The 23,781-nt window shown below is 38.7% G+C and overlaps 1 protein-coding gene across 3 annotated transcripts in view; it reads right to left on the bottom strand.

Moving 5' to 3' along the window:
* LOC117929891 (protein CHROMATIN REMODELING 20) overlaps positions 1–23,781 on the bottom strand; it is a 126,210-nt gene that overhangs the window by 7,338 nt on the left and 95,091 nt on the right. For all 3 annotated transcript variants that reach the window (XM_034850330.1, XM_034850329.1, XM_034850331.1), the window contains 3 exons: positions 1,380–1,583; positions 1,206–1,284; positions 798–1,066 (listed from right to left, as the gene is read on the bottom strand). In XM_034850330.1, coding sequence (XP_034706221.1) covers positions 798–1,066; positions 1,206–1,284; positions 1,380–1,583 — 552 coding nt within the window. The remainder of the gene's footprint in view (positions 1–797; positions 1,067–1,205; positions 1,285–1,379; positions 1,584–23,781) is intronic.

Here is a 23,781-nt window from a genome sequence, read left to right as displayed (position 1 = left end):
AGTGCCCTCTGATCCACCCATCCTCACACAAATTTAGGTACTGGTATGTGTTGAAATGCCCAATTCTTCACACCTGAGACTTGGCTTTTAAATGATCTCAAAAATAGGCAAAGACACTTGAACTTGGCACAATCAAAGGTAAAAAAAAATGGAAAAATCAATTAGTAATCAATTGAAAGCAAAGATATCTTTGATAGATGCTTCCTCTTTTTCTTTTTTATTCCTATCTTTCGTTATTATCCCTAAATATTTTTATGAAAGTCCATGCAACCATCTTAAGAAAGTTTTGAACGTAACAAAAAGGAAATCAATTAGGATGACACAGTTATATCCAAAGCAAAATAGGAGCATCCATAGAGGATTGTAGCCCAACCCACATGTTGTGTTGACTCGGATATGTTGAGTGAAGTTGGAGAGTTGGGGCACCATAAACACAAACATAAATAAAAAATTATGCTTATACGCTTACTAGTTCCAAAGAGAAAGGAAAAATAAAAAATAAAAAATAAAATGACAATTTGACTGATTAGGCTAACTTGTTACATTCCAACATTGACACTACTTCAAATAGTCACTAGCGACTTTCTAGTATCCTGTCTTTTGAGCAAACAGAAACATAACATTGATATATGATAAAGAATTCCTATAAAAAAATTTAAATAAATAAATAAATAAAAAACAAAACAAAACAAAAAAACAAAAACAAAAAGATATATAATGGAGTGGTAAAATAACGAACAAGCAACTGAAAATATATTTAATCCACATCAACAAATGTTAAAGTAAGAAGAATATACCGTGGATAATGCCTGACAAGTAAACTTTCCATTAACTTGTCAGAAGAGCAGCTTCCATGAGAAAGAGATAATTTGTCCTTTAGCGAATTTCCAACTTGACCAGTCATATTTTGGTTGGTTGTATGCTCTTCCTCTTTGCCCCTCTCAGGTAAAATATCAGGGTTCTCATCATCACCAAAATCAAAGAGATGTAACATCTCCTCTTTAGAGATAGTCCTATGTACTTGTTGTCTATCGACCACCCTGGCAGCCAGGCCTTCCTTTGTCACCTGTGTAACAAATTTTCTTGGTAAATTATATTCACATAGTTCCATGAATTTGTTCAAGAGTATGTGCAACCAAAATCAAAGAGATGTAACATCTCCTCTTTAGAGATTGTCCAAGAGAATTTTGCTCCTCCCCCATTACCTGACGCTTATAAATTTTTTCTTCCATAGTTCCATGAGCCATCAATCGGTAAGCAAACACTGGCTTAGTTTGGCCATACCTAAAAAATGAAAAGAAATAATAATAATAATGTGGAACAACCTTCCAACAAAGGATTTTGGCTTCAATTAGCTCATCTTGAGGTAAAGAACAAACCTCCAAGCCCGATATATAGCCTGAAGATCATATGTTGGATTCCATGATCCATCAACAATGATGACACGGTTAGCAGAATGAAGATTGATTCCCAAAGATCCAGCTCGGGTGGATATCAAAGTGCATTTCACCCTTTTATTTAAGGGGTCATTAAATCTCTCTACTAGCTTTTGCCTTTCAGAGCCCTCTGTTCTTCCATCTAGCCTGTTTGACAGATCAGACCAGAAAAGTGAACCACTGAAAAATAGATAGAACAATTCATGACTACATAAAAAAACTCTTCCTCCAACAAGATCACAAGGAGAACTGGTTAGGAATCCACAGTTATCCCTTCCAAAGGGAATAATTGTTGAGCAAAACATGAGTGCTCCATGTATATTTTCATGAGAAAGTCTACTGAAATTTAAAAAAAAATAAAAATGTTCAGTAGTGGTAGTGTCAAACCATATGAAAAAAAAAAATGCACAAAATTCAAAGAGAAGATGGGCAAAGGACCTCCTGAGCACCAAAGCATAAACTCCCACTGGGCTGTATAATACGACATGGGGATTAAGGTAAAAGACAAACAACACTGTTGCACAGACTGACTTTTCTTTTTAATTTGGAGAATGTTTAGCCTTTTAAATTTCTTTTTCCTTTCCTTTTTTGTGTTAACTGGCCACACCAAACTGAATGAAAGTTTATGGTATAAAAGAATCTAGGTAAGCAGCAAGCCTGGTAATCGCAAAAAACCCATAAAGTATGCATGAGCCTGTGAAACAAATGAGAAACGAGCTTGAAAAATCAGTCACATTTTTTCCTTTTTCTTTTTTCCCCACTTTGAGCATCTTTGGTTTTACTCTCCACACAGTTTTCAAGAATAAAATATTTAAAACAAGTAAACAGTTTTTCTTTTTAATTAAAAATAAGTTAACTCGTTGATATAAATTTGTAAGTACATAGTGGAGATCGGTGCAGTAATTGCCCACATCGTGTGTAAATACACCATAGCAAAATGGAGTTGATGAGAGGAAAAATGGTCACCTACTTGACACAACCCAAGCTTTCTAGTTCCAAAATATTGTGCCTAAATCTTATCGAGGGTAAGTCGTCCTGACCTCCAAACATCTCATAAACTGCTTACCCTCCAGAATTTTAAGTTTCAAAAGTCCCATGGAATTGCTCTAACATTTTATCCTTATACAAGAACCACAAACCATCTCATTCTAAAGATATTTGGGTGTATGTCCTTTGTTCATATTCACAGTCAAAATAAGGGAAAATTGGTTCTAAGAATCGTCAAATGTATTTTTGTGGGATATTCTTCAACTCAAAAGGGATATAAGTGCTACCATCCATCATCCAAAAAATCTTTTGTCTCAGCAAATGTTACTTTCAACGAAAGTGAATCTTATATTACTATTCTTCATCTTCAGGGGGAGAATTCCATTGAAGAAGATAAGGATCGAGATTTCTTTCTCAATGATTGCTTTTCCATTCCCAAAGTGTTTTGAGTTATCTGTACCCCTCTTTGTTCCTGATTCATCATTTGTATCATATCCTAAACACACTGTTGAACAAACCAGTGAGCCTATGGTGGTTGCTCCTAAGGATAGAATGACTCAAAAAGTGTTCTCAATGAAGAAAGTAGTAGTCCCAAGACTTATACAAGTTCATGAATCTGAACCGACTTTTGGAAATGAGGTAACTTTTTATTGTCCTCCCTTCTAATCCAAGAAAGAACTTTAGTATAACAAAAACCATAGATTATAATCTCCATATTGCTAATTAGGAAAGGAACCAGGGAGTGCACTAAACATCCTTTTTACCCACTTTTCCAATGTTGTATCAATTGAAAAGTTTTCACCATCCCATTAGAGTCTTCTTACGAATTTGAACAATATTCACATTCCTACCACTCTATCTGAGACTATATCTAATGAAAATTGGAAACAAGCCATGAATGCAGAAATGGAGGCTCTAAAGAAGGATAAAACTTGGGAGTTTGGTAGATTTGCCGACAAGAAAAAGTCAATCGACTGCAAGTGGGTTTATATTATTAAGTATAGAGCAAATAGGTCATTAAAAAGGTACAAAGCAAGATCGGTGGCTAAAGGATACACTCAGACATATGGTGTCTACATGAAGACTTGAGAGAAGAAGAAATTTATATAGAAGTCCCTCTTGGGTTTAGGAGTGATCTAGCTACTAAAAAGATGTGTAAACTGAAGGAAGCTCTATATGGGCTATAAACAAAGTCAAAGAGACCATACGTTGTTCATCAAGCATTCAAATTCAATGGAAGTTACAACTCTTCTAGTATATGTAAATGACATCATTGTGATGAGGAATGATGAAAATGAGAGACAGACTTTAAGGCAATGCTTGAGTAAGGAATTTGAGATTAAAGAGTTAGAAAGGTTGGAAGTACTTCCTATCGAAGTTGCACATTCTTAACAGGGAATTTTTATTTCTTAACAAAAATATGAAACGAGCCTTCTCAAAGAAACAGGGAAGTTGGTGTGTAGGCTAGCAAGCACACCAATAGATCTTAATCATAAGCTTAGAGAGGTTAAGGAAGATGTTGTAGATAGAGAAATGTATTTGTATCAACGTGTCTAGTTGGAGACACATTTGTCTCTCTAACACAAGACCAAATACAACATATGTTGTGAATGTGATTAGCCAATTCATGCACAATTCAAAAGAAGCTCATTTGCAACTTGCCAACCAAGTACTACAGTATCTTAAAAGGTCTCCAAGAAATGACATTCTATTTAAACTAAGCTTGGGGCTAGTACTGGAAGCATACACAAACACAGATTATGTCGGATTTGTGGTTGATAGAAGATCAACCATTAGGTATTGCAACTTTCTTGGTGGGAATCAAGTAAAAAGGAGAAATAAAAGAAAGTTTGGTCGCTAGATCTAGTACAAAAGCGGAATTTCATGCAATGGCTCACGGAGTTTGTGAATTACTATGGTTGAAGATCATTTTATAAGATTTGAAAATTAAATGGGATGGCCTAATGAGTCTTTACTACCACAACAAATCTGCAATCAACATCGCACGTAATCTAGTGAACGAAGCACATAACGATAAATAGACATTCTAATTAAAAAAAGAAAGAAAAAAGAAAAAAAAAAGATAAACAAACATTGTAATAAGGAGAAACTAGATAGTGGATTGATATATGCTCCTTATATATCTACTGACTGCCAACTTGCAGATATACTCGCCAAAGGTTTAAGCAATATAGTGTTTCAAGCAAGTGTGTCAAAACTAAGAATGGAAAACATTTATTCACTAGCTTTAGAGGGGGAGTGGAAGAATATGATTACGGAAGTTATAGCAACATATTTTTGTAATTTAGGAGGAATTTGGACAATCCCATAATCAAGGGGATCTAATGTAATTAGCTTAGAAAGGTTCCTATTTTTGGTACTAGGAATAATTGTATAAATATGTAGGCCTGTATAGAATGAAATCAAGGAAAAGATCATTCTCTTTAGTCCTTCAATTCTTTGGATTCTTCGGTATTTAATACCAAAGTCAAGACATACCAAAGAGCCCTGGTGGCAACTCCATGAAAAGCCTCCAAATATTTTTAGAATAGAAAATCGAGGCTAAGGAAAAAACCAAGGGTATAAACTTCAAGCTAATATTGCTAACACTGATGAAAAACCACCATACACTAACATCCACCAAGAGAGAGAATTGAATAGAGAAGATATTAAAAAATTACAGCATTTTCAAACATGACTTGATAAGCTAGGGAGACACGTTTTTCTTAGACATTTCTTGGCCAAAATGTCTTAAAAGAACAGTTTTCAAGCCCCTTGGTCATCGATTCATGAGCTTCAAACCATATGACCAATTCTTCGAGTTGCTTCCTAACCTTCAGTTCATGCCTAAGAAATAAAAAAATTAAACTAGCAGATGGAACATTTATCACAAAGTTGGTCAAGGAAATATCTCTTTGGCTAAAGATATCATCCTTGAAAATGTTCTACATGTTCTAAAGCTTTTTGTTAACCTATTTTCTATTTCTAAAATCAGCAAAACTCTGATTGATTGTGTGAATTTCTCACCTTCAAAGTTTGTTTTTTAGGAACTTCGTATGAGGAAGATGATTGGACATGCTAGAGAGAAGGATGGACTATACCCACTTGAAGGTGAAAGTGGAACAATATGCTCAAGTCATCTCCTATTTATCTAAAAGTTCCAACTTTAATAAAACTAAAGTTTGGTTACTGCATCTTCAATTTGGTCATCCACCATTTAGGTTATTAAAAAAAAATGTTTCCCAGTTTGTTTGAAAAAATAGATATTCAGAATTTTCATTATGACATTTGTGAACTTTCTAAGCACCATCAAGTATCTTTTCCTTTGAGTAATAAATTTAATTTTATTCCTTTCATTTTAATTCACACTCATGTTTGTGGACCTATAAAGGTCCAAAGTATTTTTGGGGTAAAGTGATTTGTATGTTTTATTGATGATCATACAAGAGTTACCTAGGTCTATTTTATAAAACAAAGGTTCGATGTTAGTACTATATTTCCTTTTTTCATAAAATGATAGGCATCCAATTTAACTCAAAAATCCAAACAATGATGGAGAGAATGCTTTAACCAACATCTTTCATGACACTTACAAAAATAAGGCATTTTTCACCAATCTTCTTGCACCAAAAATAAGACATCTGATGGAAATTACTAGAGCCTTGATTTTTGAAATGATTGTTCCCAAAACCTACTAAGGGGAAGTTATCCTTACTACTACTAATCTTATTAATAGATTACCCTTTTGAGTACTTAACTTTCAATTACCTATGAGTCAACTTTGCAAGCTATACCTCCAATTTGACAGCTATATACTCATATAACTACCTAAATGTTTGGTTATGTAGCCTTTGTTTATACACATGCTCATCAAAGAACAAAACTTGATCCTAGAACTCTTAGGTGTGTATGTTTTGGCTATTCTCCATCAAGAAAGGAATATATATTCTATGATCTGACTTCCAAAAAAATTTTTGCATCTATGGATGTTATCTTTCATGAAAGTCAACCATTTTCTCTTCAACCTTATCTTTAAGAGGAGCCATTTGTTGAAGATAAGGAATTTTTTCCAAGTTTGTTTGTCATACACTAAAACTGCTTTTGAATGTGACCCTAGACTAATGCATGTTCTTTTCCTAAGCTCTCCAAGTCATTCCCTGAGTCATCCTCAAGACTCACTTGAGCCTACTGACTTTGAACCTATGGTTCCTCAATTCATTATTCCTAATTCTATCATTCAAAAAAGAGAGGGTAGAGATATGCTACACCACTCAAGATTTACTCTAAAAGAATACAATCTGTTCCTAAGCCTTTGAGTGCTACTCCAATTAATCGTCCAATTATCAAGGTACTAAAACTCAACTAGAGTCCAATTCCAATGCGTTGCATAATCTTCCTTCACATGTTGTTAGAAAAGGCAAGAGACATTTTACTCAACCCCCTTTGACTAACTTTGTTTCACTTGATAAACTTTTTGCATCGCAAAGAGCGTTTGTTACTGTTGAAATTTGGCATTCAAAGTTAGGGTTTTTTAATTTAGGAAAGTATTTTAGGAATAAAGAAGGAGAGATCATTTAGGATGATTCAATTTCCTAATTTTAGGAGAGAATCAAGCTAGATTGATTTTTTCTTATTCAGTCAGTTGTGTATATATATGTGTATGGTGTGTACCTAAAGCATCAATAAAGGAATTCAGAAATTCTTCATGGTATTAGAGCCAGTTTTCTGAAACCCTAATCCCTTCTGGCCACCTCGTATTCAGGCCATCATTCATTCCGGCCAAATCTCTCTGGCCATCTCTCGATCCGACCATCTCTCATTCCGGTCATCAGTCCCTGTTCTCAGAGCCAAGGGAGAAAACGCTTTCCGGTCGGTCGAATCGTCGTCAGAAAAACATTCACCGCCGGCGAACTTTTCCGGCGACGGTTTTTTTTCACACCGCAAGGAGCGTCTGGAGGAGATCTACAACTTTTCCAAAAACACCGGAGCCAGAAAACCATCCACGCGCCGGCGCGTGAGGGCGCGTGAGCCACTTTCCGGCGACGCGCTTCCTACTCCAAGCTCGCCTGACGCCGACCAGCCACCCTACGTACCTGTTTCTGCCATCCAAGCCCTGCGCGTGCCTCTTTTGGGGTCCTTTTGCCTCCGCGAGCCCTCCGATCAGCTTTTCCGACGTCCTCCGGCTATTTTTCCTCAACTCCAATCCCTGCACGTGCCTTGGGAAGTGTTCTTCTACCTTTCCGGTCCATGACGAAATACGGAATGGCATCATCACAAGTATCCAGCGTCACGTCACCAGAATTAGGAGGCAGATCTGAAATTCCAAACCTTGGTAGTAGTGATTCCTCTCCTATTCTCATCACAGGACACAAATTAAATGGCCATAACTACTTACAGTGGTCACAATCTGTGTTGTTGTTCATTTGCGGTAAAGGAAAGGATGAGTACCTCACTGGAGAAGCAGTCATGCCAGAAACTACAGAACCGGGTTTCAGGAAGTGGAAGATTGAAAACAGCATGATCATGTCATGGCTTATCAATTCCATGAATAATGACATAGGTGAAAATTTCTTGCTGTTTAGGACTGCAAAGGACATATGGGATGCAGCCAAAGAAACTTACTCAAGTTCTGAAAATATTTCAGAACTTTTTCAGGTTGAATCAGCCCTACATGACTTCCGCCAAGGAGAGCAGACAATTACTCAGTATTACAACACACTCACAAGGTATTGGCAGCACCTTGACTTATTCGAGACTCACTCATGGAAATGTCCTGATGATGCAGCAACATACAGGAAAATTGTGGAACAAAAGAGACTGTTCAAGTTTTTCCTAGGACTAAACAGGGAATTGGATGATGTTAGAGGCCGAATCATGGGCATTAAACCCCTGCCAAGTCTCAGGGAGGCTTTTTCAGAGGTTAGACGTGAAGAAAGTAGAAAGAAAGTGATGATGGGATCCAAAGAGCAACCTGCCCCAACATTGGATGCCTCTGCCCTTGCGACTCGGTCATTTAATAGTAGTGGTGGAGATCGTCAGAAACGGGATAGGCCTTGGTGTGATTATTGTAAGAAACCAGGTCATTATAAGGAGACTTGCTGGAAACTTCATGGCAAACCGGCTGATTGGAAACCAAAGCCACGGTCTGACAGAGATGGTAGAGCACACGTGGCTGCCAACTCTGAGAGCACCTCTGTTCCCGAGCCGAGTCCATTCAACAAAGAGCAGATGGAGATGCTACAGAAACTATTAAGCCAAGTTGGCAGTGGCAGTACTACCGGTGTAGCCTTCACTGCTAATCGAGGAGGAATGAAGTCGTGGATAGTGGACACAGGTGCTTCTGATCACATGACAGGAGATGCTACCATTCTTCAAAATTACAAGCCAAGTAATGGTCATTCATCCGTCCATATTGTTGATGGTTCAAAGTCAAAAATTGCCGGGACAGGTTCTATAAAACTTACTAAAGACTTATATCTTGACTCTGTTCTCCATGTTCCAAACTTGGATTGTAATCTTTTGTCCATTAGCAAATTGGCCCGTGATCTCCAATGTGTTACTAAATTTTATCCAAACTTGTGTGTTTTTCAGGACTTGAAATCGGGGAAGATGATTGGCAGTGCTGAACTGTGTTCCGGGCTCTACCTCCTCTCATGTGGCCAATTCTCAAACCAAGTCTCTCAAGCAAGTTGCGTACAGTCTCAGAGTATGTTAGAGTCTTTCAATTCTGTGTCAAATTCTAAGGTCAATAAAGATAGTGAGATTATAATGTTACACTATCGCCTTGGTCATCCTAGCTTTGTTTACCTTGCAAAATTGTTTCCCAAATTATTTATCAATAAAAATCCAGCATCTTATCACTGTGAAATTTGTCAGTTTGCAAAGCATACTCGAACAGTCTATCTTCAAATCCCATACAAACCTTCGACTGTTTTCTCTCTAGTACATAGTGATGTGTGGGGTCCCTCCCGGATAAAAAATATTTCTGGCACTCGATGGTTTGTGACATTCGTTGATGATCATACACGGGTAACATGGGTTTTCCTTATGAAAGAAAAGTCAGAGGTCGGGCACATTTTTCAAACCTTCCATCTTATAGTTCAAAATCAATTCAATTCCAAAATTCAAGTCCTCAAGTCAGATAATGCAAAGGAATACTTTACTAGTAGTCTCAGTACTTATCTTCAAAATCACGGCATTATCCACATAAGTTCTTGCGTTGACACCCCACAACAAAATGGGGTGGCTGAACGCAAGAATAGACATCTCTTGGAGGTTGCCCGGTGCCTTATGTTTTCCTCTAATGTTCCAAACTATTTCTGGGGGGAAGCTATCCTCACAGCTACTTATTTGATTAACCGTATGCCATCCAGAGTGCTTACCTTTCAATCCCCACGTCAACTTTTCTTAAAACAATTTCCTCACACCCGTGCAGCCTCTTCTGATTTACCACTCAAAGTATTTGGTTGCACGGCATTCGTTCATGTGTATCCTCAAAATCGTAGCAAATTTGCTCCTCGAGCGAATAAGTGCATTTTCCTAGGGTATTCTCCAACCCAAAAAGGGTACAAATGCTATTCTCCAACCAACAAAAGATTTTACACCACCATGGACGTCTCTTTCTTTGAACATGTCTTCTTCTATCCCAAATCTCATGTTCAGGGGGAGAGCATGAATGAACATCAAGTTTGGGAGTCTCTTCTTGAGGGTGTACCTTCTTTTCACTCAGAGTCACCAAATCCTTTTCAATTCGCGCCCACTGAGTTGTCCACACCCATATCGTCATCAGTCCAACCATCTCCTGTGACCATCCAGTCTCCCATTCAACCTATAGCCCCACAACTTGCTAATGAGAACTTACAAGTGTACATCAGGAGGAGGAAAAGACAGGAATTAGAGCACGGATCACAGTCAACATGTGGCCAATATATTGACTCCAATTCAAGTCTTCCTAAAGAGAACATAGGTGAGGATAGGGCTGGAGAGGTGTTAATTCCCAGCATTGATGATTCTACTCTGCCGATTGCATTGAGGAAGGGTGTTAGGAGATGTACAGATCACCCAATTGGGAATTATGTTACATATGAAGGGCTATCACCATCTTACAGAGCATTTGCTACTTCTCTTGATGATACTCAGGTTCCCAACACAATACAAGAGGCATTCAAAATGTCAGAATGGAAGAAGGCAGTACAAGATGAGATTGATGCACTTGAGAAGAATGGGACGTGGACTATCACAGATTTGCCGGTTGGGAAGAGGCCCGTGGGGTGTAAGTGGATTTTCACCATAAAATACAAAGCAGATGGATCAGTCGAGAGATTCAAGGCTCGTTTGGTAACTAGAGGGTTTACACAATCCTATGGGATAGACTATCAGGAGACTTTTGCTCCTGTTGCAAAACTGAACACTATCAGGATTCTTCTCTCATTGGCTGTCAATCAAGATTGGTGCTTGCAACAACTGGACATAAAAAATGCGTTTCTAAATGGTGACCTAGAAGAGGAAGTCTACATGGAAATACCACCTGGTTTCGAAGGAAGTATGGCAAAGAATCAGGTTTGCAAACTCCAAAAATCCTTGTACGGCCTTAAACAATCTCCCCGAGCCTGGTTTGATAGATTCACAAAAGCAGTCCTGAAGCTGGGCTACAAACAAGGTCAGGCTGATCATACTCTATTTGTCAAGAAGTCTCATGCCGGGAAAATGGCCATATTGATAGTCTATGTTGATGATATTATTCTATCTGGGAATGATATGGAGAAATTACAGAATTTGAAGAAGTATTTGTCAGAGGAGTTTGAAGTTAAAGACCTTGGAAATTTGAAATATTTCCTTGGTATGGAAGTGGCTAGATCAAGGAAGGGAATTGTAGTCTCTCAAAGAAAATACATACTCGATCTTCTTAAGGAGACCGGTATGCTTGGATGCAAACCAATTGATACTCCTATGGATAGTCAGAAGAAACTTGGTATCGAGAAAGAAAGTACACCGGTAGATAGGGGGAGATATCAGCGGCTCGTCGGGCGCTTGATTTATCTCTCACACACTCGGCCAGATATTGGCTTTGCAGTGAGTGCTGTAAGTCAATTCATGCACAGCCCCACTGAGGAACACATGGAAGCAGTCTACAGGATTCTTAGATATTTAAAAATGACACCAGGGAAAGGTCTATTCTTCAGAAAGACAGAGAACCGTGACACTGAAGTATACTCAGATGCGGATTGGGCAGGAAACATCATTGACAGGCAGTCCACTTCTGGATATTGTTCTTTTGTCTGGGGAAATCTTGTTACCTGGAGGAGTAAGAAGCAATCAGTTGTAGCCAGAAGTAGTGCAGAAGCTGAGTACAGAGCTCTTGCACAGGGAATCTGTGAAGGGATTTGGATAAAAAGGGTTCTTAGTGAACTGGGGCAAACGAGTTCATCTCCAATTCTGATGATGTGTGATAATCAGGCAGCTATAAGCATAGCAAAGAACCCCGTGCATCATGACAGGACCAAGCACGTTGAGATTGACAGACACTTCATCACAGAGAAGGTGACTAGTGAGACGGTTAGATTGAACTATGTTCCTACCAAGCACCAAACCGCAGACATCCTCACCAAAGCTTTACCTAGGCCTAACTTTGAAGACTTAACTTGCAAGCTAGGATTATATGATATATATTCTCCAGCTTGAGGGGGAGTGTTGAAATTTGGCATTCAAAGTTAGGGTTTTTTAATTTAGGAAAGTATTTTAGGAATAAAGAAGGAGAGATCATTTAGGATGATTCAGTTTCCTAATTTTAGGAGAGAATCAAGCTAGATTGATTTTTTCTTATTCAGTCAGTTGTGTATATATATGTGTATGGTGTGTACCTAAAGCATCAATAAAGGAATTCAGAAATTCTTCAGTTACCTAACTTGATTCCATTGACAAACAAAATTGTTCAAAGAGGCATTAAGGTATGATAACTAAAGGAAGACAATGCAAGAGGAGATGAGTTCCTTGAAAAAATATTTATAATAATTAGGAGATTGTGGATCTTTGTGTTGGGAAGAAAAATGTCGGGTGTAAGTAGGTGTTTATAAATAGGACAGATGATATACTTGAAAGGTATAAGGCAAGATTGGTAGCCAAGGGATATAGTCAAATTTATGGTATAGTTTACCAAGAAATCTTTCTTCAACACCAAAGATGAATACTATTCATATATTGTTACTCCTTGTTATCAACTTCGATTGGCTCTTGTAGCAGCTTGATGTAAAGAACGCATTCCTCTGTGGGAATTCAGAGAAGGTTTATATGAAGATACTACTTAGTCTACAAGAAAATTTCAAGGGGAATAAGGTGTGTCAATTGAAAAGGCTATGTATGGGCTTAAACAGTAGACCCGAATTTTGTTTGGAAGGTTTGCTAAGGCAATGAAGAACATGAATTATATTCAAATCTAAGGGATCATACACTATTTGTTAAACACTCTGGAAATAGGAAAGTAGTTGCTCTCATTGTGTTTGTTGATGATATTGCTATGATAGGAGATAATTTAGAAGAACTAAAGAGATTAAAGAGAAATTGGAAAAAGATTTTGAAATTAAACATTTGGGAAGGCTTAAATACGTTCTAAGGATTATAGTTGTTCCATTACAAGGAGGGAATTGTGATTTCATAACAAAAGTACATTTTAGATTACCTTAGATAAACCAAACTTTTGGAGTGCAAGTCGAAAAATACAACCATTGAGGTTGGTCACAAACTTAATGAAGCACTAAATGGTCCTTCAGTGTTGAGAGAGAGGAATCAACGTTTGGTAAATTAATTTAGCCATCACATACTAGATCCAATATAGCATATGTTATTAGTGTGGTGAACCAATTTATGCACAATCTTAAGGAGGAACACATGGAGGCAATTACTTAGATGCTTAGAAACTTGGAGTCAACTCCTCGTAGTCATATTTTGTTTTAGAAATTGGAAGGATGACCATTTAGGTATATACAAATGCTAATTGGACAAGATCAGTCATGGACAAAAGGTCAACATTTGGCTATTGTACTTTCTCGAGAGGGAATTTGATAACTTGGAGGAGTCAAAAACATTCCATGGTTGTTAGGACAAGTTCCAAAATGGAGTTTTGAGCCATGACACATGGACTAGGTGAGTTTCTTTGGATAAAAATTATTCTTTGTGATCTTCGAGTAAGTTAGGATGCGAACCAGTTAAATCTTAACTTAACCAAGCCCACTCAAGGAAAACTCCACACTAGATGCAACTTTCTACCTACCTTACTTGCCATACAGATGAAGCTTCAATCAAGCCATATAATTCCCATAAAAACTACAAAAGTAAAAGCCTAAATACAAGAATAAAAATAAAATCAACAATCTCCCCAATCATCCATTATCATAAAAAATCTTAGCATTCCTTTATTGCCAAAATATCTTAATCAAAGTGATGCAAACCACTTAACATATACTTTACATCTACCTCTAAGGGAAAAACTCCTAAAAGTGATTATCAACATAGAAATCATACTTTTGAGAGAAACCTAATCTATCTCAACTTGCTTGAACAAGCTATGCATAAGCACTAAAACCATCCAACAATGAAAAAAATTTGAAGTTATCAAAAATTCCTTGAGCATATAACACAATATCTAAAACTAAGAGCTTTCAACAAACTCCCTACCTATACCAAATAATTAATATTGGCCACCATCATGCAAATGCCTTAACGTTATGTGGGGATTTAGATTTCCAAACTAAAGTAATTGGAAGAAAAGGAGATGGATTCATAGATTTAGAGATTTGATAAGAAAGATTTTATAGAGAATAAGCCTAAGGAGGTCAACTATAAATACTCTTATTTTGGAAAGAAGATGACAAACACACATCGATAAAGAGGACATGGGATTTTTTGTATTTTCAATTCCTAGATAGTTTACAACAAACATTAAAGCTCAATGTGTAGTGTACCAGTTGTAACTGGCAATTTCATGCCCAGTTCTGCCAGTTGTGAGTTTTTCAAATTTCACTAGAGTCCATGAAAGCATGCTTCAATGCCTTAGCATGGGATGTTCAAGTCTCATTAACCCAGGGCTAAATTGGAAGCTTGCCCTAAAGAAACTTGAAGAACAAGTATAAGGTTTCGAAAAAACAAATCAAAGCATTCATGAAAGATTGAATCTGTTATTCAAAGGTGTTTGAAGGTTGCTGAAGATGATAAGTTCAAAAGTGGATTCATGATCAGAGTAATTTTAGTTAGTCTTGGCAGAAGATTGCATAGAGTGACATGTCATCAGTTTTTCTCTAAGTGAGGTTTTTGTTTCAGTGTTCTTTAAGTGGTTGAACAAGTTTTGTTGTATGTGAGAGACTGTAAGGATGAGAAGGCCAACCTCTAAGTCATGTGAGAATCACACTGATCAAAAAAAGTCATGTGAGAATCACACTGATCAAAAAAAGTCATGTGAGAATCATTAAAGACTTTAAGATGATGACATGCCAGTTTGATCATAACCATGTTGCATTGGAAGCTTGTAATGAAGCATATTGTGACAAGATAATAGATGAAGGGCACTGAAAAAGCTATTGAAATTAAAGCTGATTTTGAGCCCTTTTTCCTTTTCTGATGGAATTATAAAACTTAAAACTGTGCCAAAACGTAGTAGACTCCATAAGAAAAACAATGTAAAAAGAGTGGACCCTAATCAGATAAGAAACAACCAAGATATGAAGCTTACAAGTAGGCAAAAACAGAGGAGAGTTATGTCTGGAAGAATCTGATGGAACTAAGCAGAATTCCACCCTCATTGATCAGAATGGAGCAGAAAAGGTGAATTGTGGGTGTGCTAAGGGAATTTTTCCCTAACCCAACAGAATTCCGCCCTCAATGTGCAGAATAGACAAGGAGCAGGCATGGTTCAGCAAACCAAATCTTACCCAGTAAAATTCAGTCCTCAACAAGCAGACCTCACCCTCACTGTGCGAAATTTCTAGAAACATTATTTTGCACATATTGCTATTTCACCCAAGAGGAATGCCCACCCTCATCGAGCAGTTTGACCAATTTAGTAGGAAACATAGATCTTTTTGGAAAGTCATGGTGCTGTTGTTTGTGATTCAATCTCTTTGTATTTTCCAAACTATCTCCTTCCATTGGTGGTCCTGACTTTTTTTGAAGGCTTTGGGTGCTAAGCTTGACATGGGTGGACTCAGTTTTGAGTTGGAAACATTACTAAAACTGTACTAAACTAAGCTCAATACTATATTGGAGGTTCATCAAAATAAAGATCTCTTAGTATGTTGGAAAGAATAGATTGTGATGAGTCTTGAAATTAGTTTGGAACTTGGTTGTTCAATGAAAAGGCTCTTTAGTTTAAGATCTTTAATTGGGTAACATTCCCAAATTAAATCCAACCAAGTTTTGATCATATTGCTTAGGTTTTACTTAAACAATAAACTCTAAACTACCACATGTAAATTCCCATAATGATGGTGTTCTTCCAAAATCAAACTTTGCTCAGCATCTTTGACTAGCCAACCATTAAAAGGTATGGTTAAAAGATCATCAATTCCTATTAACGAGGAAGGGGCAGGGACGTGGTCTAGGTCATGTGACTATTTTATGGAAACAATTTTAATAAAACTTCCGATATTTAAAAAAGGATATTTGAGATTAAAAAGGAAGAGATAAGCGGGGTAATCTGAAAGTGGGCATCAATTGAGAGAGAATGGTAAGGACCTTGAAGGTCTCTGTGGAGAGGAAGACCTTTTGGGTTAGGTTAAAGGGTGAGGTCGGAGGAAAATGGTGTTCGATAACAGAGCACAATAAAGGCTCTGTTTTCATCTTAGGCTTTGAGAAGGAGGAGGTTAGTTGGTTGATAGAACAGTTGACAAAGGCCAATGAGATGAAGATTTTTATGGGTTTCAACAGAAAATTTAGAGGAAAGACCAGAGTGCATCTACTAGAGGTTTGCTTCAATGTTCATGGCGGGTTTATAAGATTATCAGAGTTCGCCTCCAATAAGAAGTCAACCTTTCTGGTAGTACCTGAGGGAGATAATGGCAGGGGATGGGAACTTTTAAAGTCTGCGTTGTATTCAATGTTGGTGGTCCCCTCCTCGAGTTTTGATGAAAAGGGAAGGCAGAGCAGGGAAGGAAGGATTTTGCACAAAAATGCGGGTCCCTTGCAACGGTCTTATGCGAATGTAGTCAGAGACGAAGGTCCGAGGAAAGGCGGCCTTGTTCCAGTTGGGAGATGGGCGAGGGTTGTGGTGTGCGAATGTCAAGATGGTGCTGTTAACTGGGCTGAGGTCGGCCGGGCCATGGCAAGAAGACTAGGGCACAAAGGCGTGGTGACAATCGTCCCATTCGCCGGAGGAAAAGGATTGTTTTTTGTAGAAACCTTAGAGGAAGCTTTATCACTACACGATTCAAGGTTCATCAGGATTAAGGGCGGAATTACAGTCTTGTTGAGAAGATGGTCGCCAAAGGAAAATTCAGAAGTAGAGGGGAAATTCAAGGAAGGTTGGATAGATTTAAGGGGTTTACCATTTCATTTATGGTCCGAGGTTCACTTGAAGAAAATTATGGAGCATTGGGGGACGGTGACAAAGATCGATTGGGGAACATTAAAACTTTTTGATCTAAGCAAAGCAAGGGTGAAAGTGTTAATGAAAGAACGATCGGTTCTCCCGGCTTTGATTGAGGTGTTAGATAGGGGTTGGGACTTCACAGTTTCAGTTGCAGTAGCCGTGAAGGAAGACGGTAGGTAGGTTAGAGAGATGGGTGAGTCAACTCGGCAATCGGCTGAGGCTCACACGGGGACAGTTGACAGAAAGAGGGAAGAGGAAGGTAAATCAACGGCTAGAAAGGGGTCCTCTGTTGGGGCAGTTGGCAGAACAATGGAGTGGAGAGGTGGTCAAAAGGCTGAGAACGCTCCTAGGAGGACACGTGGAAAGAACAGGACGTCAGTGGGAAACAGCTGGTCCCAATCTCCACTGCATTCGAATTCAAAAAGGCAAAGAACTGGATCTGCTGGGCTAAAGCAGGTTGGAGGGGTCAAAGCCCAGTCAACCCTCCAGGATGGGTTTCGGGCCTCCAAATATATGACAAGAGCCCATCCTTTTAGTAAGCCCAACCCACGGTCTGAAATTGACGTGGGCTGGAAAAGGGAAGTCCATGAGAAAGGCCCGTTTCAGTTGTTGGGCCAAGAGATGGGAGACGATCAAGACAGATATTTGAAGGGCCCTTTTCATAGAGTTTTTCTCTCTGCAAAGGGGAAGGTGAAGACAGGCCACGAGGATCCTGAAAATCAACAGAGGGGCTCCGCGATGAAGTGCGGTTCAAGGAAGCTGTGGAATGCTCTGCTTCCATCAAGCTCTGTATGCCGACAAGGGGATCGAAGCCAAAGTGAGCCACTCACGACTGAGAGATCGACGCCACTCAGTGATACTCTTTCATTGGAAGACGTCTCCGAAGTGGGAACACAGTTGGTTCAAGGGTGTTCCAAGGAAGGAACGACGCCGACGAAGGAAAACGTGGAGCAAAGAAATCTTCTTAGGGCTCCTTTTCAGTCAAAAGGGAAGGAGAAAATGCGCAATACTGCTAAAGGAGGAGACGAAGCAAGTTTTAAGGGTTTTGTGGGTTGTTCTCATAGTGGATCTTCAATCACGGATCATCTTTCTTATCCCGCAACCAAAGAAAAAGGGCTCAACTTTGAGGGGTACTGTGGAATGACGGAAGTGGAAATTCTCGAGGTATCTTCTCATCATTTTTCTCAGCCTTCTCTGCCTTTTCATTCTCCTTTCTCTGGCGTGGCTCCTCCACACCCGAGTTCTTCTGCCATTGATCTCTCCATTCCAGCCTTTCAATCCCAGTTTCCTAGGAAAAATCGAGTGTTATCTAAAATTTTTTCAAAAAAAGATGACGTTGGGACTTATCGTCTTGGGTTTGTTGGCATTCCTAACCGTGATGATGCGGTGCCCCAGCTGGCTAGATTGAATCTTTTGTCTGAAAGCTTTAATCATGATAAGACCAAACCCAGCTTGCCTCATAGGGCCCCTATTCTGGGTACAGTTAGCCAGGGAGACACTGAGTTCTCCTAGATGGGTGGGTTCCAAATTGAAGGTCTTTCTCTAGCAAAATGGCTAAAGTATGTGAGGTCTTAAGCTCCTTGGATATAAAGGTGTATTCAAGGCGAAAGAACAGAATTGCCACAGACATTTGAGTTCTGTTGACGTTGGTTAGGAGGTATAGGGTCAGTGAGGTGTTTTTATGAAGATCACAAGTTGGAATATCAAGGGGTTGGGATCTAGGAAAAAGAGAAGGGTGGTTAAGGATTTTTTGCGCCTTCAGAATCCGGATGTAGTGATGTTTCAGGAAACAAAAAGAGAGGTGTGCGACAGAAGGGTTGTAGGAAGTGTCTGGTCGGTTAGAAATAAGGAGTGGGCTGCTCTCCCGGCGTGCGGGGCTTCAGGAGGGATTTTAATCATTTGGGACTCAAAGAAAATCAGTAGTGAGGACGTGGTAATTGGATCTTTTACTGTCTCAGTCAAGTTCTTGTTGGATGGATGTGGACCTTTGTGGATGTCCGCAGTCTATGGTCCAAACAGTCCCTTAACTAGGAAGGATTTTTGGGTGGAGCTGTTAGACCTTTTTGGCCTTACTTTTCCTTCATGGTGTGTGGGAGGTGACTTCAATGTTATAAGGAGAAGATCAGAAAAACTGGGTGGCTCTAGATTCACTTCTAGCATGAGGGATTTTGATGGCTTTATAAGAGAATGTGAATTACATGATCCCCCATTACGAAATGCCTCTTTTATTTGGTCAAATATGCAAGAGTCACCGGTGTGTAAGAGATTGGATCGGTTTCTCTATTCAAATGAGTGGGAGCTTTCATTCCCTCAAAGCCTTCAAGAAGTTCTTCCTAGATGGACATCGGATCATTGGCCGATTGTATTGGATACCAATCCTTTCAAGTGGGGTCCAACACCTTTTAGGTTTGAGAATATGTGGTTGCAACATCATAGTTTTAAAGAGTGCTTTAGCAGTTGGTGGATAGAATTTGAAGGAAATGGTTGGGAAGGTCACAAGTTCATGAGGAAGTTACAATTTGTTAAGGCAAAATTGAAAGATTGGAATAAGAATACTTTTGGAATGCTTAAGAAAAGGAAAAAAACCATCTTGGATGAAATAGCAAAAATTGATGCCAATGAACAAGAAGGGGCTCTCTCTTCTGATCTCGCTGTTCAAAGAGCTGTAAGAAAAGGGGAGCTAGAGGAAATAATTATGAGGGAAGAAATTCATTGCAAACAAAAAGCTAAGGTAAATTGGGTTAAAGACGGGGATTGCAACTCAAAGCTGTTTCACAAAGTGGCTAACGGGAGACGAAACAGGAATTTCATCAAATTCTTAGAGAATGAAAGTGGTTTGGTGTTGGACAATTCCTAGAGCATCATAGAGGAGATATTACTTTATTTCAAAAAGCTATACTCGAGTCCTCCAGGTGAGTCTTGGAGAGTAGAAGGTATTGATTGGTCCCCTATATCAGAAGAGAGTGCTTCTAGGCTAGATTCCCCTTTCTCCGAAGTAGAGATCTATAATGCCATCTTTCAGTTAGATAGGGATAAGGCGTCGGGGCTTGATGGTTTCACCATAGCAGTGTTTCAAGATTGTTGGGATGCGATCAAGGATGACTTAGTGAGGGTGTTTGCAGAGTTTCACAATAGCAGGATTATTAATCAAAACACCAATGCCTCCTTCATAGTTCTTTTGCCCAAAAAGAGTCGGTCAAAGAAGATTTCGGATTTTAGACCTATCAGCCTGATCACTTGTCTCTATAAGGTAATAGCAAAAGTCTTGTCAAGGCGACTAAGAGGAGTACTACAGGAGACCATCCACTCTACTCAAGGTGCTTTTGTTAAAGGGAGACAAATTCTGGATGCAGTTCTTATAGCCAATGAGATTGTGGACGAGAAAAGCCGATCAGGAGAGGAAGGAGTTGTATTCAAGATAGACTTTGAAAAGGCTTATGACCATGTTAAATAGGATTTTTTGGATCATATGTTGAAGAAGAAGGGATTTAGTTCTAAATGGAGGAAATGGATGAGAGGTTGTTTGTCGTCGGTCTCTTATGCTATTCTAGTGAATGGCAATGCTAAAGGGTGGGTCAAGGCATCTAGAGGTTTAAGGCAAAGTGACCCTTTTGCCCCTTTCCTGTTCACTATTGTTGTAGATGTGTTGAGTAGAATGTTGTTGAAAGCTAAGGAAAGAAGTTTGTTGGAGGGCTTCAGGGTAGGTAGAAATAGGTGTAGGGTGTCCCATCTGCAATTCGCAAACGATACCATCCTCTTTGCTAGCTCTAGTGAGGAAGAATTGCAAACTCTTAAGAGTTTATTGTTAGTGTTTGGTCAAGTTTCTGGGCTTAAAGTCAATCTTGACAAGAGTAATCTTTTTGGCATCAACCTTGATCAGAATCATCTCTCTAGGTTAGCCTTGTTGCTTGACTGCAAGGCTTCAGATTGGCCTATACTTTATCTGGGTCTTCCTTTGGGAGGGAATCCAACTGCTTGTGGATTCTGGAATCCAGTGCTTGAGAGAATCTCTAGGAGATTAGACGGGTGGCAAAAGGCTTACTTATCTTTCGGCGGTAGGATAACTCTCCTACACTCATGCCTATCCCATATCCCTAGCTATTTTCTTTCTCTGTTTAAGATTCCTGCTTCAGTGACTACAAAAGTTGAGAGGATGCAAAGGGACTTTCTTTGGTCAGGGGTTGGGGAAGGTAAAAGAGACCATCTTGTTAGTTGGGATGCAGTGTGTAAGCCGAGGGTAAAAGAGGGTTTGGGGATTGGGGAGATGCTGAACTATACAAAAAGCAGGTTCAAAAAGAATGAGTCTATGATTTTTGGCAAGATTAAATCCCAATCTTGATGAAGTTAGGGGCCGACTTCTGGGAATCAAGCCTCTCACATTGATTACTGAAATATTTGCTAAAGTTCAAAGAGAGGCGAGCTGAAAACAAGTTATGATGAGCGGATCAAAACCATCATTGCCTGAAGTTTCAGCCCTAACAATTCATGGTCAAGAATCACCTAAGAATTCAAAAAGAAACAATCTTTGGTGTGATTTCTGCAAGAAAACAAATCACACCAAAGATCGTTGCTGGAAGTTACATGGTAAGCTCAAATTCGAAGAATAGTAGTGTTGGAAATCGAGATCCTTCTAGTTTTCATATTTCAGTTTAGATCTCTAACCAATCGGGTCCTAGCTTGAAGCAGAATCTTTTTGGAGAAGGCACACAGTTCTCACTTACCAAAGAGCAAATGGAGCAACCGTACAAGCTACTCAAACCATTTGCGACACCAATACTTCATTACTAGCACATAAAGGTAATTTTTTCTCAACTCTTAGCAGTTGTAACAATGATTTGGAACCATGGGTGTGATTGACTTTGGAGCCACAGATCACATGACAGACTACAAGAAATTATTCTCGCCAAACAATCCTAGTTCAGGATATTTCAAGGTTAAAATAGCATATGGATCTCTTTCAACAATGGCAAGAACTGGAACTAATAGAATTAGTCCTAATATTGAATTGCACTTTGTGTTGCATGTTCCAAATTTGTCTTGCAACCTTCTCTCTATTACTAAGCTGACAAGAGATTTAAAGTGTGGTGCTCATTTCTTTAAGTCTTCTCATGTGTTTCAAGACCTGACTTCGAGGAAGAAGATTGGCAACGCTAGAGAACGTTAGGGGTTATACTATTTTGATAAGAAAGTCAAATTAAATAAACATGCTCAAACTACAAGTTGTAAGTCTCTTTCTAGAGAACAAAAAATAATGTTATGGCATCGTAGACCAGGCCACCCAAGTTTTTCATATTTACAAGCTTTGTTTCCATCACTATTTCATATAGGAGATTTCTTTAATGTGAAATTTGTCACTTAGCCAAGCATGTTTGTTCCACTTATCCTCAAAAAATACAACACTCCATCACCTTTTTCATTAGTCCATAGTCATATTTGAGGCCCTTCACGAGTTAAATATTTAATAGAAGAAAGATGGTTTATCACATTTATTAAAGATCACACTCAAGTTTGTTGGCTATATCTTTAGAAAGAAAAATCAGAAGTAGAGCAAGTGTTCAAAACTTTTTATGCTATGATTAACACCCAATACAATGCAAACATTAAAATTCTAAAACAGACAACGAAAAAGAATATTTTAAATCTATTATAGGAATCTTTCTCTCTAAGAAAGGCATTATTCATCAAAGCTCCTACATTATAACCCCACAACAAATGGCATTAATGAGAGAAAGAATCACCACCTTCTAGAAATAACTAGAGCCATTATGTTCACAAATAATGTACCAAAATACCACTAGGGGGATGTTGTTCTTACTGCCTATTATGTAATAAATAGAATGCCAAACCAGGTTCTCAATTATGAAACACTATAAACTTGTTTTCTCAAAGCCTATCCTCACAACCGATCTATCTCTTCACTTCCATTAAGAGTCTTTGGTTGTACTTCCTTTGTACACATCCACGGTAATGATAGGAGTGAACTTGACCCTAAAGCTCAAAAATGTATTTTCTTAGGATACTCTCCCACATAAAAAGGGCACAAATGTTACTCACCGGAAGCACGCAAGTATTACACTTTTATGGATGTGACATTCTTTGAAAACCAACCTTTTTTCACTAAAAATTTCTCTCAAGGGGAGAGTGTTAGTGAGGACAGAAATATTTGGGATGTTGTTGCTCCTATATTTGCACTACCACTTGAGCCTGAACAACCACAAACACCTAAGCTTGAACAGCCACAAACACTACCACCTAACCCTAAACAGCCGCAAACACCCTCTCCTGAACCTACTATGACCATAAACAAGGGTTCAATGATAGAGGGAGACCTGTAACTCCAATCTCCCAAGCCAATTGTTTATTCAAGACGGAAGAATACTCAAAAAGTGGAACACCTAACAAATCTCTTGCAAAACCATGAATTTGAACCAATATTAGGTACTCAAACTTCTAACCCACGTGTTACTTCCGAAGATGATGATCTTACTGTACCTATAACTCTCAGGCAAGGAACCCGATCTTGTACTCAACACTCAATCTCCAAGTTTGTAGCTTACAGTCACTTGTCATCATTCATTCAAGTTCTTGTAACTAATCTAGCAGTAGTGGAAGTTCTGAAAACTATACAGGAAGCTTTAACAATACTAGAATGAAGAAACACAATAAGAGAAGAAATGCCAGCTCTAGAGAAGAATAGAACTTGGGATGTTGTGAAGATGCCAAGGAAAAAATCTCCTATTGGCAGTAAGTGGGTCTTTTTCATCAAATATAAGTTAGAAGGAT

Source organism: Vitis riparia, chromosome 14, assembly GCF_004353265.1.
Source record: "Vitis riparia cultivar Riparia Gloire de Montpellier isolate 1030 chromosome 14, EGFV_Vit.rip_1.0, whole genome shotgun sequence".
NCBI lineage: Eukaryota > Viridiplantae > Streptophyta > Magnoliopsida > Vitales > Vitaceae > Vitis > Vitis riparia.
Note: the sequence above shows the minus strand (reverse complement) of the source record. Positions and strands in the feature narration are given on the sequence as shown.